The 17,500-nt window shown below is 39.4% G+C and overlaps 1 protein-coding gene across 4 annotated transcripts in view; it reads right to left on the bottom strand.

Moving 5' to 3' along the window:
* tox (thymocyte selection-associated high mobility group box) overlaps window positions 1-17,500 on the bottom strand; it is a 52,219-nt gene that overhangs the window by 15,062 nt on the left and 19,657 nt on the right. For 3 of the 4 annotated variants that reach the window (XM_083547999.1, XM_083547997.1, XM_083548000.1), the window contains one exon: window positions 14,011-14,235. In XM_083547999.1, the coding sequence (XP_083404125.1) occupies window positions 14,011-14,235 (225 nt within the window). The remainder of the gene's footprint in view (window positions 1-14,010; window positions 14,236-17,500) is intronic. The other variant, XM_083547998.1, reaches the window with a different exon arrangement.

The following is a 17,500-nucleotide window of genomic DNA, read 5'->3' as shown; positions in this document are numbered from 1 at the left end:
AGAGAGAGAGAGAGAGAGAGTAATGTGTGTGTCACTTCAGAGCCGCTCTCACATCCTTCTGTTTCCATTAAAGCAGTATAAATAGCATAAGTGCTGGCGCCCATTGTTTTTGCGGTGAGTAATAAAAGCTCTGCTCGCTGATACGCTGTGTAACTGGAGTGAGTTTCCAGAGCGTCCCAAACCCTCAGCCCTGTTCTACACCCGTGACCATTGCAGGGCTACAACACGGGGCATTTTAATCTTCATTCTATCGTCCAAAAGCTCACAAATATACATGGGGCAACAACTGCAGTTTTCATATCCATGCTTGTGTTTTTAGGTAAACTGCAGCCTGACTGTGGTTACAGCTCAGAAACCACACACACACAGAAAGGTCTTTCTGTTTCCTCACTGTGTCAAACACACACACACACACACAGAGAGAGAGAGAGAGAGAGAGAGAGAGAGAGAGAGAGAGAGAGAGAGAGAGAGAGAGAGAGAGAGAGAGAGAGAGAGAGAGAGAGAGAGAGAGAGAGAGAGAGAGCGCACTCTCAGACAGCTACAGTTAGCATAAAAACAAACAGGTTTACACATTTTTGCACTCGTTCTGATCAAAGACATGTCCATCTGTCTAAATAAGACACACCCACTTGTTAAAATTTATGGCACACCCATGTCTAATTTAGACACGCCCTTTTATCTGGATGAAGAATTAAATTTATATTACATTTGTCTGGAATTAATATCTACTTGTCCATGTATGTACTGGGAAAAAATAAAATCACAGCCAAAAGGCCCTTTAAAGAAGCGTAAATCAAGTGAAGGAAAGCAGAGACATGAGTCTCACTGTGCAGCTCCAACAGACCAATACTGAACAAAAAATTAATTCCATCAGCTCGCTCTTCCAATCTCCACCGCAACTACAATCTCTCTGTCCCGTTGCCTGGCAACCGTAATTCATAGTCCCTCTAAATGGATGGATGTTCTCAGAGCGTCGAGAACATTAAGGTGAAAAGAACAAATGGCTTTTGTGTATCAGAAAAATCTCTCAGGGTTCTGGAAAAAAAGACCCACTCGGGTGAATTTCTCTCTTCAAACCCGGGCTTTTAAAGTAATAATGAAAATGATTATTATTAAAGAAAATTAACAGACAGACAGGCACACACACACACACACACACACACACACACACAGACTTGAGTAAATCAGAAATAAAAAAAGGTACATAAAAACATTTTTTTACCTAAGAAACACCACCCAGGTTTAAAAAAACTAACAAAAAAAAACAAAAGGCAGATAAAAAAATACAACAAAAACAAAACAGAAATAAATAAAATATGGACAACTGTAAAAAGTTTGAAAAACTAAATCAGTGGGTCACATGACGATGTAAAACTTGAAAAATGTTTGTCTACCTATTTAACTACTTTTGTCTCCAAAACAGACAAACAGATTCAAAATTTTTGAAATGTATCAGTCAGGATTTCGGCCTCATCATAGCACAGAGACGGCACTAGTTAAGGTGGTAAATGACTGTTATTGGCCTCTGATCAGGGTTTTGTCTCTTTACTTGTTTTGCTCGACCTCAGTGCAGCTTTTCACACCATTGATCATCATCTTCTGCTTGCTGGACTGGAGAACATTGTTGGAATTAAGGGAACAGCTCTCTCCTGGCTCAGGTCTTATTTGACTGATCGCTATCAGTTTGTTGATGTAAATGGTGAGTTCTCCACACTGTAAGGTAAATTTTGGTGTTCCACAAGGATATGTCTTAGGCCCACTGCTTTTCTCTTTATATCTGCTGCCTCTGGGTGAAATCATACATAAACATGGTATTCGCTTGCTTATATATATAAATATACAGCTGTATATTTCAGCAAAGCCAGGTGAGAGAGATCAGCTTAACAATGTTGAGGAGTGTGTAAAGGACATTAGACAGTGGATGCTTGATAACTTTCTTCTGCTCAACTCAGATAAGACAGAAGTACTTTTACTAGGACCACATGCAGCTAGAAGTAATCGTTCCGATTCCGTAGCATCTCTGGATGGTGTTTCTGTTTCAGCATGTACAGCAGTCAAAGACCTTGGTGTGATTATTAACCCGAGTCTTTCCTTTGAGGCTCACGAGAATAATATCACCAGGATCTCCTTCTTTCACCTTAGAAATATTGCTAAAATTTGAAATATGATGTTACAGGATGCATAAAAACTAGTAGATGCTTTTGTAACATCTAGATTAGGCTACTGTAACGCTTTACTGTCTGGGTGTTGGAGTAAGTGCAGAAATAAGCTTCAGTTAGTTCAGAATGCAGCAGCAAGAGTCCTCACTAGATCTAGAAAATATGAGCACATCAGCCCTGTTTTAATCATCTACACTGCTCTCAATTACATCTCACACTGATTATAAAATACTACTACTGACGTATAAAGCACGCTCTCACGCCGCAGTATCTGAGTGAACTTCTGTACCAGGATGATCCTCCACGCCTACTTAGATCAAAAGGTGCAGGATATTTGTTGGTACCTCAAATAATGAAGACTACAGCAGGGGGCAGATGTTTCTCTTATAAACCCCACAGTTATGGAACAACCTTCCAACCAGTGTTCGGGACTCAGACACAGTCTCAGTGTTCAAGTCGAGGATGAAAACGTATTTATTTAGTCGAGTTGAGTCAGTAAAACTCTGAGGATTTGGACTCTACTTAATGTCAACAGTCTGCTACTCTGACTCAGGACTACAGTTTGCATCTGATCACCATCACTGCACCTCAGCATCGTTTAGCACTAATAAATTCAAACAGATGAGGACGAGGTTCTCTCTTGAGTCTGGTTCCTCTCAAGGTTTCCTTATAACATCTTGGGGAGTTTTTCCTTCACCACAGTCGCCACCGACTTGAGCATCAGGGACGAACTTACAATTATAAAGAACTTATTCATTCTTTATCACCACATTATCTGTGTAAAGCTGCTTTAAGACAATGTTCATTGTTAAATGAACATTGTCCACATCCACCATTGTTCCTGTCCCAAAGAAACCCCAGCCCGCCTGCCTCAACGACTATCGCCCCGTAGCCTTGACCTCAGTAGTGATGAAGTGCTTTAAGAGACTGGTCAGAGACTTCATCACTGCCTCACTACCAGACACACTGGATCCTTTACAGTTCACGTACCGCCAGAACTGTTCTACTGAGGACGCCATTGCTCATCTCCTCCACACTACGGTGAGCCACCTGGACTTAAGGTTACTTCCTCATAACACTTAAGGGAGTTTTTCCTTGCCACAGTCTCCAAGGCTGCTCATCAGGGATAAATGCACACCATTCACCTTGACTGTCGATTTCTGTAAAGCTGCTTTGAGACAATGTCTGTTGTGAAAAGCGCTACAGAAATAAACTTGACTTGACTACAGAAAAGGGAATTATACAAAGATGCTGTTTGTGGACTACAGTTCAGCATTTAACACAATAATTCCCTCCACACTCACCTCTAAGTTGGAGGTCCTGGGACTCAGCCTGCCGCTGTGTCAATGGATCTCTAACTTCCTGACAGACAGACAACAAGCCGTACGGATGGGAAAACACACCTCATCCACCCACACCCTCAGCACTGGAGCTCCCAAGGTTTGTGTTCTGAGACCCCTGCTGTACTCACTGTACACATACGACTCCACCATTCATTCACACTGTTGTGGTGGGCCTGATCTCCAACAACGACAAGACGGCCTACTTACAGGAGGTTAAAAACCTGGAGAGATAATGCCAGGAGAACAACCTTCTCCTGAACGTCAGCAAGACTAAGGAGTTGATAGTGGACTTTAGCAAGAAGCAGGAGCGGTCATACCAACCGCTAAACATCAACGGGGAACCCAGTGGAGAGAGTGGACAGTTTCCGGTACCTAGGTGTTCACATCACACAGGACCTGCCTTGGTCCTGTCACATTCCTCCCAGCGCTAATGCTAAGAAGGCACTGTGTGAACTCTACTGCGCTATTAGCGACCTGCAGAATGCTACCCCCGACGGATTGTTTATTATCGCCGGAGATTTCAACCATGTGAATCTTAGGACTGTGCTTCCTAAACTCCATCAGCATGTGGACTTTGCAACGAGAGGAGCGAACACGCTGGATCTTGTTTACACAAACATCCCCGGCGCGTATTGTGCGGAGCCCCGCCCCCATCTCGGATACTCAGACCACAGCTCTGTTATGTTAATTCCAGCATACAGACCGCTCATCAGATGCTCATAAACCTTATGTGATTACTGTTTACTGTACATAAGCATTCCTTGTATCCATAAGCATTCCTTGTATCCATAAGCATTCCTTGTATCCATAAGCATTCCTTGTATCCATAAGCATTCCTTGTATATACACTTTTTCCTCATATATTCTTATATCTTTATATACTTTATATTTTACATAGTTTATACTCTTTATTTATCTGCCTACTTTTTCATGGTTTTATTTTTCCCCCCATCCTATTTCCTTATGCCAAACAGTCATATAAAGCATTTTACTGCATGTTGTACTCTGTATGTATGTGACAAATATAATTTAATTTGATTTGATTGATTTGAAAAGTGCAATACAAATAAACATGAATTTAAATTAATTGAATTTAAGAGAAACCGAGAAACAGAGATAGATATAGACAGAGCCAGTCAGAGAAACAGACAGACAGGCAAACCGAGAGAAAAGACAGAGACAGCTTCATTATCAAACTCCTTTGAAATTAAGATATACCATTATGTGTCCCACAGTGGGGAAATTTCTAAATTGCAGTAACAGTGTGATATTGAGCAGAATATTGGGAGAGAATTTACTCATAATCTCACTCTCAGTCTTACTGAGTGTGTGCTGCTGATGTGTTCATGCGTGTGCGCACACACACACACACACAACGGATTAAAGATACTCACACTCCAGTGTGTTAAGTGTTTAAAATCACACTATTGTTTAAAATAATGTTTTTGTCTTTGTAAACACAACAGTGTTATTTGCAGCAGCCTGATAGACAGAATTCTACAGAGCTACAGCTGCGAGTTACGTTTCTGTGGCAGAAATGAGAAGAGGACACTGATATGTAATGATCAGGGGTTTAATACAGCGTTGAGTTGTGATGAGGAGTGTTGTGGTGTTGCACCTGAGAAACCGTTATCCTACTTAATGGATTTTGGCATGTGCTTGTGGAGATATCTTGTAGATTCATTTAGACACAAGGGTGTTAAGTAAAGTCAGGTACTGGTGTAGGTAAGAAGATAAGGAGGCCTGGGGTTCAGTCAGCATTTTTATTTCTTCCAAAAGTGTTTAATAGGGTTAAGGTCAGTTCTCTATAGCAGGAGATCTTCCACTCCAACCCATGTAATGCATATTTTCATAAAGCTGGCTTTTGTGTCATGCTGGAACAGGTTTTGGGTCTCCTAGTTCAAGTGAGGGGAAAATTCTTCCAAAGACGTCCTGTAATATTGTGTGCCTCTAAATTTGTGCTAACAGTTTGGGGAGGAACCACAAATGGGCATAAAAATAAATAAAAAAATCCAGGTTTCCCAATACTTTTGACAGTCTTCTGTAAATTTCTAATTAAAATAAAAATTTTATTGAAATTAAATTTATTAAAATATCATTTTATTTATAAAACGGGTAGCATCACTTCCTGGTTCGGGAACAGCACCATGCAGGACAGACGAGCCCTCCAGAGGGTGGTGCGTTCAGCTGAACGTACCATCCACACCGAGCTTCCTAACCTGCAGGACATTTACAGCACGCGGTGCCGGACCAGAGCCAGGAAGATTATGAAGGACCTCAGCCATCCCAAAAATGGACTCTTTTCTCTTTTGCGCTCGGGGAAACGCTTCCGCTCCCTGAAAGCGAACACAGAGAGAATGAGGAGGAGCTTCTTCCCGTAGGCTATTCGGAGTTTAAATCAGGAAACACCCAGGATCTAAAAACTGGCCCACTCTCTCCATCATCACACTTCTTCTCTATACATATCTCACCTTTTGCACCATGACACTTTAAACTCTTTACGGACCTTTACACCACACCATACCGCACACGAACACGTTATGGACAACCCACCACAAATATTGTCTACTGTTTACATTGTTTACTGCTTACTGTTCACTCACTCTGTTACACATTGTTTTACTGTTACTGTTCACTGGTTACTGCCATTTTTTTGTATATTTACATTTATAGATCTTTGTATATCTTTTATATCTTTATATTCTATATTTTATATAGTTCTTTTATACCTCATATTATTTATCTGCCTTCTTTCTTTTTCCCCCATCCTATTCCCTCATGCCGGACCGTCGTATAAAGCATTTCACTGCATGTCGTACCCTGTATGTATGTGTATGTGATGAATAAAATTTGATTTGATTTGATTTGAAATGTCTGAAAGCACACCGGATATAAAACTTCACTGAGGTGTCAATGCTACAGTAACAGCAACAATTATCAAGAAAAAAAATTCCAGCAATGCGTTAAGGAGTTTATTTCTGATCAGCTCACTTCATTTTCAAGAAACTCCAACGCAAAAAAGTACAGCAAAGTACAGAAAAGGATATTCAGAGGTACCGAATAAAAAACGATGTAAAAAAAAAATCTGAAGTTTGGAATTTTAATCAAGGCGGGAAATAACCGTGTGAGTTTCCTTACTCCAGTCCCTGCTTTATAACAGTAATGAGATTATCCTCATGATTAAAATATTTACAGATGACGTGTCAATCAAACTTGGCAGAGAATCCCACAGGAAGCCGATACATGCCAGTTCTCAAAAAACTATTAAAAATGCTTGATCTCACGTTTATCCGCATTTTGTTCTTCACCACAGTGTGAAACGTCTCTCATAAATCACTTCTGGAGAAATGAAACTCACTTAGCTGAGTGTGTGAGTGTGTGTGTGTATGTGTGTGTGTGTGTGGTAAACCTCAGGGTCAGAGACTCGAATGCGAGTCAGAGTGAAAGAGGCTGGAGCTCATGTTTTCCTAACACCTTAACGATATTATGACATTTCTGTAATCATAACCACGCTGAAGGTGCGAACTCGCACTCCTTTGTCCTTTATTTTATTTTAATTCAGTGCCTATGAAAGTGTCATTTATATCGATCCATAAACCTTTAAATACCTCTCTGAATCTGTCTATCCATCTGTTTACCGTTATCTCTACCTGCATGTTTTGTCTGTTAATCTATCTACAGTATTTATTTATCCATCTATCAATTTATATATCTGGCTTTTTTTTTTTTATATCATCAATAGGTCGGTCAGTAGGTCTCTTTCTCTCTCTCTCTAGCTGTCTGACTGCTTATCTATCTATCCATCTATCCATCCATCCATCCATCCATCCATCTATTTGTCTAGCTGTCCATCCATCCATTTATTTGTCGAGCTGTCCATCCATCCATTTATTTGTCGAGCTGTCCTTCTATCCATCCATTTGTCTATCTATTTATCTCTATCCATCCATCTATGTATCTCTCTGTATATTTTGTGATGTGTGTTGGACTCAGATAAGGATCACAGATGAAACTGAACAGTATCTCAAAAAGGTTTTCATTAAAGATCTCCTCACCTCTGTACCAGTTGAGGTGGAAGTTTCCTCAATGTTTCAACCAACAAAACATTTAGTTCTACCACACAAGAGCATAGAAAATCTGCTACAGTCTTCCCCACACCATCCCACAGTGCTCTAATAGGGTTTATAGGTGATGGTGCTTTTGAGTCATTATCCAACAGAAAAAAACTCTTCTGCAATTTCCTCATCAGCTTAACACGACTTAAGGAAACCCAGCCTCAGTCTCCACTGTGCTTTAGAGCGCAGTCTGGTTGGAGTTTTTCACCTGGTTCATGCAAGCATCAGATCAAATGTATTATTACGAAGTTTATTATTTTGAGATTAGTTTTAATCAGCAGGTCCAGAGATGATGTACAGTAGATGTACTCTATGAAGTTCTTCCAGGATCCTCCAGCAGTGAAACTACAGAGAGGATCATCACTTTAACTACAGATTTACTCAGACATGCAGAATACACTCAACTGTTCAAATACTCACCGTCTCATTCTCAACACTATCTCTATTATCATCAAGATCATCATTATTATCATCATCATTATTATTAAGCAGTGAAATGTATATATTTCTAAGTTCGATGTCCTTTTATGTTTTTGGAAACAGGGCAAACAGGACAAATAGGGACAGAGAAAGAAAGACCTCTAGACAGACAGACAAAGAGAAAGAAAAACAAACAGACAGACATCAATAGATAGACAGACAAACAGACAGATTATCCACAGAAAGGCTGATAGTTAGATAGACAGACAGAGAGAAAGAAAGAAAGAAATCAGACCTCTAGATAGAAAGGCTGATAGACAGATACCAAGCTCTACCACACAAAGATATAAAATATAAGAGACGTGTGTGTGTGTGTGTGTGTGTGTGTGTGTGTGTGTGAGAGAGTGTACTGAAAGTTTCGTTTCTCCTGAACTCACTCATTACGTGATGAGTGGACGGCGTATGCGCGACATTTCGTCTTTAGTGTTTAAAGGGTAATTCCTGCACTAATACCATCGCATTCTGCAATAATGCAGTTTCTCCTGCTATGTGTGAGGAACGTTCACTTTTTATAAACACACTCATCTCACTTTATAACACATTTATCAACAAGATGACAAAATGAGCAAGATTCTCTCTTTAGTTTTTTTTCTATACATGATATAAGTTCAAGTTCATGTTTATAGAACTTTCACAATGGACACTGTTTCAAATCAGCTTTACAGAATTAAAGGGAATGATGTGTTTATCCCTGATGATGAAGACTGAGACGACCAGCAATAAAAAACTCCCTTAGATGTTATGAGGAAGAAACCTTGAGAGGAACCCGACTCAAAAGGGGAACCTCATCCTCATTTGGGTGACATCAAGAGTGTGATCATAAATTATTAAATCAATACAAAACACTGGAGAGTGAGAACTAACATGAGCAACCAGGAGCTACTGAGCAACTCGTAAAATAGCACAACACCTGAGATCATCATAGATCCAACATCAGATTCTTCATGCCAGAGCTTTAAAATATAATGAAAAGTAGCTCATCAGTCACGTGATACACTGAGCTTTAAATCATTTACTTCATCACAGTTTATCTTTTAGATTCTAATTATATTTATTTTATTCTTCAACTTGACAGATATCTTTTAGAATTTTACTATTTTACTATACTATTATTACTATTTTATTTTTTAATTTTTAATTTTCATTTTAAATTGTTTGAAATGTGGTATATAAATAAATATCATTGATCATTTATCAGTGGGCTTGCTTTTGCTTTAGTTTTTTCTTTATTTACACACACACACACACACACACACACACACACACACACACACACACACACACTATGTAGCTTAATATGTATGTTTTGTTGAAAATTTTTTTTTTTATTTGACTTCATTTACTTTAATTGCACTGTGAGCAACTGCAGGTAAATTAAGTATTCTAATTTTGATTAAATAAATGCAAATACTATATTCGTGTGATCTTTATCACAGTGTAAAGTTAAAGTCTAAAATAATGATATATGTTATATATTTATCAATTCTATATATTTTCATTATAATTTGGTTCTTGGCTCATTAACTTTAAATAAATTAATGTAATTAAAATGTTCTATATAAAATAAAATATGATACTTTATTCTAAAACTGCACTGTAAATTATTAATAGATGACTTTACAGTAAACAACAAACAATTAATAATAAACAATTTATATGTTTTTAGTTTTATTTGGACTTTTTAAGCTGCATTTTAAATCAATAAAATGTTCTACAGAAATATATTTGTAGGTTTGTTATTATTAGTAGCAGTCAATTTAACTTTATTTAGAGTTCTTTGTTTGTCTTAGTTTATCTGCTGTTTATTTTAAAGAAATGAAATTTTGTATATAAATCAATATAAATTCTTGTGCATTTGTGTACATTTATCTTGAATTTCATTTTTTATCTTGTGCTTTGGTTGCATGAATTTTACATGAATGAGTGTGAATTAAATTGTAAGTATTGACTGTAAATGAGAGAGATAAAGTGATGAAGGGAAAATCAGTGAGTTGTATGAGAGGTCTGAATGCGCTATGACTCAGCGTGTAGAGTCGTATTTTACAGCGTGAAGGGCATTTCCCCAATTTTAACTATTTTTATCTTTTTTTTTTTTATCTCTTTTTTTTTTTTTTGGGAAAATCGTGTTTCTAAAGTCAAAATAAAAACGTGTGAATTAAAAATAACAAACCAAAACTTTGTAATTAAAATGAAATATATAAAATGTAATTCAACCGAGCCATTAGGGGGGCACAAGCCAGTGCACTCTTAGTGCCGGTCCCAAGCCCGGGTAAATGGGGAGGGTTGCGTTAGGAAGGGCATCCAGCGTAAAACATGTGCCAAATCAAATATGCGGATCACAAATGAGAATTTCATACCGGATCGGTCGAGGCCCGGGTTAACAACGACCGCCACAGGTATCGTTAGCCGACAGGGTACCGGTGGAAATTGGGCTACTGTTGGCCGAAGGAGGAGAAGGAGAGGAGGAAGACGTCTACAGAGACGGCAGGAAAAGGAGCAGTGTAGGAGAGTAGAGGTTCGGGTTGGTACTTTAAATGTTGGTACTATGACGGGTAAAGGGAGAGAGATAGCTGATATGATGGAGAGGAGAAAGGTAGATATGCTGTGTGTTCAGGAGACCAAGTGGAAAGGGAGTAAGGCCAGAACCATTGGAGGTGGATTTAAACTGTTTTATCATGGTGTGGATGGAAAGAGAAATGGTGTAGGGGTGATTCTGAAGGAAGAGTACAGTAAGAGTGTAGTGGAGGTGAAGAGAGTTTCTGATAGGGTGATGATCGTGAAGGTGGAGGTTGAAGGGATGATGATAAATGTCATCAGTGCCTATGCTCCACAAGTTGGCTGTGAGATGGAGGAGAAGGAAAGATTCTGGAGTGAATTAGATGAAGTGGTAGATGGTGTACCTAGGAAAGAACGATTGGTGATTGGGGCAGACTTTAATGGGCATGTAGGTGAAGGGAACAGAGGTGATGAGGAGGTGATGGTAGGTATGGTTTTAAGGAGAGGAATGTGGAAGGGCAGATGGTGGTAGATTTTGCAAAAAGGATGGAAATGGCAGTGGTGAACACGTATTTTAAGAAGAAGGAGGATCATAGGGTGACGTATAAGAGTGGAGGAAGGTGCACACAGGTGGATTATCTTCTGTGTAGGAGATGCAACCTGAAGGAGATTGTAGACTGTAAGGTGTTGGCGGGGGACAGTGTAGCTAGACAGCATCGGATGGTGGTCTGTAGGATGGTTTTGGAGGCGAAGAAGAAGAGGAGGAAAGTAAGGATTGAAAGAAGAATAAGATGGTGGAAACTGAAGGATGAAGAGTGTGGTGTGAGGTTCAGGGAAGAGGTCAGACAGGGGCTTGGTGGTGGTGAAGAGGTGCCGGATGATTGGGCAACTACTGCAGGAGTGATGAGGAAGGCAGCTAGAAAAGTACTTGGTGTGACATCTGGAAATAGAAAGCAAGACAAGGAGACGTGGTGGTGGAATGAGGAAGTGCAGGAGAGCATTAAGGGAAAGAGGTTGGCAAAACAGAAGTGGGATCGACAGAGTGATGAGAAAAGTAGGCAGGAGTACAAGGAGATGCGGCAGCAGGTAAAAAGGGATGTGGCGAAAGCCAAGGAAAAGGCATATGAGGAGCTGTATAAGAGGTTGGACACTAAGGAAGGAGAAAAGGATTTATACCGATTGGCCAGGCAGAGGGACCGAGCTGGGAAGGATGTACTGCAAGTTAGAGCAATAAAGGATGGAGAGGGAAATGTGTTGACTAGTGAGGAGAGTGTGTTGAGAAGATGGAGGGAGTATTTTGAGCAGCTGATGAATGAGGAAAATCAGAGAGAGAGAAGATTGGAGGATGTGGAGTTGGTGAAGCAGGATGTAGATAGGATTAGTAAGGAGGAAGTGAGAGCAGCGATTAAGAGGATGAAGAATGGAAAGTCGGTTGGACCAGATGACATACCGGTAGAAGCGTGGAGATGTTTAGGAGAGATGGCAGTGGAGTTTTTAACCAGATTGTTTAACAGAATTCTGGAAGGGGAGAGGATGCCTGAGGAATGGAGAAGGAGTGTGCTGGTACCGATCTTTAAGCATAAGGGAGATGTGCAGACCTGCAGTAACTACAGGGGAATTAAGTTGATCAGTCACACCATGAAGTTATGGGAAAGAGTAGTGGAAGCTAGGCTGAGAGAAGAGGTGACCATCTGTGAGCAACAGTATGGTTTCATGCCGAGGAAGAGCACCACAGATGCCTTATTTGCTTTGAGGATGTTGATGGAGAAGTATAGAGAAGGACAGAAGAAGCTGCATTGTGTATTTGTGGATTTAGAGAAAGCGTACGACAGGGTACCGAGAGAGGAGTTGTGGTATTGTATGAGGAAGTCAGGTGTGTCAGAGAAGTATGTGAGGGTGGTGCAGGACATGTATGAGGACAGTGTGACGGCAGTGAAGTGTGCAGTAGGTACGACAGACTGGTTCAGGGTGAAGGTTGGACTGCATCAAGGATCGGCCCTGAGCCCTTTCCTGTTTGCAGTGGTGATGGACAGGTTGACGGACGAGGTCAGACAGGAGTCTCCCTGGACTATGATGTTTGCAGATGATATTGTGATTTGTGGTGAGAGTAGAGAGCAGGTTGAGAAGAGCCTGGAGAGGTGGAGATATGCGCTTGAGAGAAGGGGAATGAAAGTCAGTAGGAGTAAGACAGAGTACATGTGTGTGAATGAGAGGGAGGGCAGTGGAGTGATGCGGTTGCAGGGAGAAGAGGTGGAGAAGGTGGAGGAGTTCAGGTACCTGGGGTCAACAGTGCAAAGTAATGGAGAGTGTGTTAGAGAAGTAAAGAAAAGAGTGCAGGCAGGGTGGAGTGGGTGGAGAAGAGTGACAGGAGTGATTTGTGATAGAAGAGTATCTGCAAGAATGAAAGGGAAAGTTTATAGGACTGTGGTGAGACCTGCGATGTTGTATGGATTAGAGACAGTGGCATTGAGTAAAAGACAGGAGGTGGAGCTGGAGGTAGCAGAGCTGAAAATGTTAAGGTTTTCGTTGGGAGTGACGAGGATGGACAAGATTAGAAATGAGTTTATTAGAGGGACAGCACATGTAGGATGTTTTGGTGACAAGGTGAGGGAGGCGAGATTGAGATGGTTTGGACATGTGCAGAGAAGGGACATGAATTATATTGGTAGAAAAATGCTGAAGATGGAGCCACCAGGTAGGAGGAAAAGAGGAAGGCCAAGGAGGAGGTTCATGGATGTGGTGAGGGAAGACATGCAGGTAGTTGGTGTGAAAGAGGCAGATGTAGAGGACAGGGTGGTATGGAGACGGATGATCCGCTGTGGCGACCCCTAATGGGAGCAGCCGAAAGAAGAAGAAGAAGAAGATATAAAATGTAATTCATTTTGTTTAGAGCCTGAAAAAGGATGGTTATTTAAAAAAAAGTATATTTAAAATGAAATTGTTGCTCTTGTTGCTGATATTCCAGACAGTATTTACATTAATACAGTATAAATGTATGTGGTACAGTATAATGTAAGAATTTTTTTGTAATAAAAGTTGATGTTTCACTTTACAAAAATTATATCTAACAAATAAACAAACTATTTTTTTTTTATTTAATGTATTTTATTAATTTAATCAATATAATAAAGTGTATTACATTAATTTAATTTATTCTATTTTATAAAAAAATTATTTAAATAAAATATCATTTTATATATTATGCAACCAAGCCGACATTTTATTTAAAATTGTTTTTAAAATGTAAACTGTTCAAATGTTGATCACAAATGTTAATAATAATAAAGTGCCTTAATAAATTTTATGTTCTGTGTGTGTGTGTGTGTGTGTGTGTGTGTGTGTGTGTGTGTGTGTGTGTGTGTGTGTGTGTGTGTGTGTGTGTGTGTTTATAGGACAGAAAGGGGGAATGGAACATACCACTGAGAGAGAGGAGTTTCCGAGAAGGCTGGCGTCCTGTCCAGGGGCAGTCATGTTGGGCAGATCCATTCCCTGCATGCTGAATGGGTGCAGCGTGTGAGGGGCAGGGGAGCACAGCGGGTGGTACGGTCCGGACTCGTTGTCCACCAGGTGGGTGAGAGAGGGAGGGGTGATGGGAGGAATGTTGAAGTCCTCATCACTGAGGCCAGGAACCGGGTAGGACTGCTGGAACACACACACCAAACCTGATCATTACTTGTGTGTGCATTTAATTAATTATAATTATAAATAAATGTAGATGTACTTGTTTACTAAACTGTTACAATGTATTATTTTAGTACTAAACTGTTACAATGTATTATTTTAATTGCCATCAAATACTGAGAAAGAGAGACAGACAGATAGAGAGAGACAGAGCATGACAAAGAGAAAGGCAGATAGAGAAAGCTAGAGAGAGAGAGAGAGAGAGAACAAGTGTAGTAGGTAATACACAGCTGTTAGCAGTCAGGTAGTATAACTGAGGTAAAAGACAAGCTCGAGTGATACGCTAATCAGTGTAACGCGTGACAGACATTTGCATGCGTGATTGTGTTAGTGCTGGCAGATGTCGATGTGAAAATGTTGGCGCTCATCACACCATAATTCCTCAGAGGAACGAGTTTACTGCCAAACCAAGTAAATAAATAATAAAGAGTTGCGTCTCTCAGCAGCACTTTTATCAACATTACAACCAGATCATCAGTTACTGCACAAACTTACTGCAGAAGAGGAGAAAAAAAACCTATAAATTAATCTTCATCTCTTTTCTTTCCTTCAGATAAAACTGATGCTTTCATCCCTCATTCATCCCACAGTGTTGAAAAAGAAAATAAATAAAAACTTAAAAGAAAAAAAACAGAGAAAAATGCTAAATGAAAAAAATACAATATAGAGAGAGAGAAAGATAAAGCAAAAAAGAGATGAAGAGAAAAAAAGGGCAGGAGCAGGGAGGTTCAAAAAAGAAGACTGAGAAAATTGTGAGAAATGAGACAGAGGATAGAAATGTGAAAGAAAGAAAGAAAGAAAGAAAGAAAGAAAGAAAGAAAGAAAGAAAGAAAGAAAGAAAGAAAGAAAGAAAGAAAGAAAGAAAGAAAGAAAGAAAGAAAGAAAGAAAGAAAGAAAGAAAGAAAGAAAGAAAGAGGAGATAGAGAAGAAATGGAGAGAAAGAAATGAGAGACATGGGGTGGATGAGAGTAAAATCAGATGTATATAATAAGGCGTATATGATTAGATGAATATATGATCAGACACATATGCAATCAGACTATTGAGAGTTCAATAGCTTCTCTGTTGCAGCAATGAGAACTGCACGTGTTTCTGTGTGTGTGTGTGTGTGTGTGTGTGTGTGTGTGTGTGTGTGTGTGTGTGTGTGTGTGTGTGTGTGTAGCCTATCTGGGTCATACACCACTTCCTCTTACCACTGCGTTAAAATAAACGAAGAGTCGAATGTATACTCTACCACTCTGTACTATTACATGTATAACTGTATTTCTGATACCAGTGAGAGAGAGAGAGAGAGAGAGGAAGGAAGGAAGGAAGGAGATAAAGAATCTAAATCAAGAAGAGAAAGGAAACTAGGATAAAAGAGGAAAAATGAAAGAAAGGAGAAAAAAAGGATGAAGAAAAAGGAGAGATGAAGGAGAGTTTGAGAGATGAAGAGAAAAGAACGATAAAGAAAAAAATAAGATTAGTGAGAAATAATGGAGAGAAAATAGATGTACCAGAGAAATGAAAAATATAGGAGATAAAAGAAAAATAGAGGGGAGATGAAAGAGATAAAGAAGAGGTAAATATGAGGTAAAGGAGAAATGAAGGAAAAATGAGAAATGAGAGATAAAGAGAAAAGAAAGAGGAGAGATGAAAAGATGGAGAGATTAGAGAGAGGAAAAAAAAGATAAATGAGAAATAAATGGGAGATAAAGGAGAGATAAATAAGATAGAAGAGAAATGAAGCTGAAAAGGAATGTTGAGACTAGAAGTAAAACTGTGTTAGTCTGAAGGACTGAACATCTCCATGAATTACACAACTCAGAGGTTTATTCTGATCTCAGAGGTTGATTTTCTGAGCAGATGAGAAATGATATGGACGAACAAAACACACTCCGATCTAAACTCTTGAACAGACAATCAGACTGATTCTGTGTGTGTGTTTGAGGGCTGACCAGACAAACATAAGATTTTCTTGAAATAAATAAATCAAAGAAACAGATGCAGACACGCTGAGAAACACCACAAACTGAAAAACATGAACAAATGCTGGTGAGGAATTTGGCAACACAAAAAAACAAGTGTAAAAAAAAAAGAACAAATAATAATTACCAAAAAAAAAAAACACCACTGTGAGGAAAGAAAGCACAGGTGTGTGAAAGGAAATGATACGTTTCCTCAACAGGAAATGACACAATGTGTTTACAAACATGAGCACAGGCATCACGTGATGGAGAAATTCATAACAACTCAAACGCAACATCAAATCTGATTTAACACGTTGATCCTCTAAAAAACCTGCAATGGAAAATCTGTTAAGACAACTGGAGCCCAAGGTGGGCAGAGTCAGTCCCAGGGTGGGCAGAGTCAGTCCCAGGGTGGGCAGAGTCAGTCCCAGGGTGGGCAGAGTCAGTCCCAGGGTGGGCAGAGTCAGGATGCAAAGGAACCCCAAAGTTGGCTGTAGGAAGCCTGTGGTTTGGCCTCTGGTTTTTAAACCCAACCAGGGTTGAGGAAGCCCAGGTCTTTGCAGAAAAAGCAAGATTAAGAGAGAAAGATAAATAATAGTAATTAATAGGAGATGAAGGAGAAAAAGAGAAATCAGAGCTGAGGAGAAAGAAAGATGGAGAAGAGATATGAGAGAAAGAGGAAATAGGGAAGACGGATGAGGTATGAGAGTAATAAGAGATGGAGGAGAGTAAAGAGAGACTGAGGAGAAAGAAGAAATAGAGGATGAAAATGAGAGAAAGTTAAGAATGTATGTATTTATATTAATCAGATGTATATAATCAGCAGGGATGTGGGTATTTTACAGAGTTGATGAAAACGGCTTCATATTAATCAAAATACTTTGGTGTTTTGTATTTTTGTGGTTTTAAAATACTGTAAAATACTTTGTAAGAAGTTCTACATGATGACATCATAAAAATGCAGCCTCTGATTGGTGCCTACTCAGTATTTTGCTCAGACTTGTTGAGATCAGAACAGAAAAGTGATCCATATGGAAGAAGGTGGTGAAGAAACCTGCAGCTGGCAGCTTTCAAACAGACGTCTGATGATCGATAAATAAATATTTGATTTAAGCTACAGGTGATAGAAGCTGCAGGTGCCATCAGTCGTCTTCTGATGAAGGACTTGTTTGTTATTGAGTCGATGTTACTGATGTAAATCAGCCCTTTGTTATCAAAATTAAATTATGATTTGTTCAACATGAACCTGTTGGTTACTTTAAAACTGACCTTCATCT

Source organism: Silurus aristotelis (genome assembly GCF_946808225.1).
Source record: "Silurus aristotelis genome assembly, chromosome: 8".
In the NCBI taxonomy this organism is placed as follows: domain Eukaryota; kingdom Metazoa; phylum Chordata; class Actinopteri; order Siluriformes; family Siluridae; genus Silurus; species Silurus aristotelis.
The sequence above is the reverse complement of the archived record's forward strand: the minus strand, read 5'-3'. Positions and strand labels throughout refer to the sequence as shown.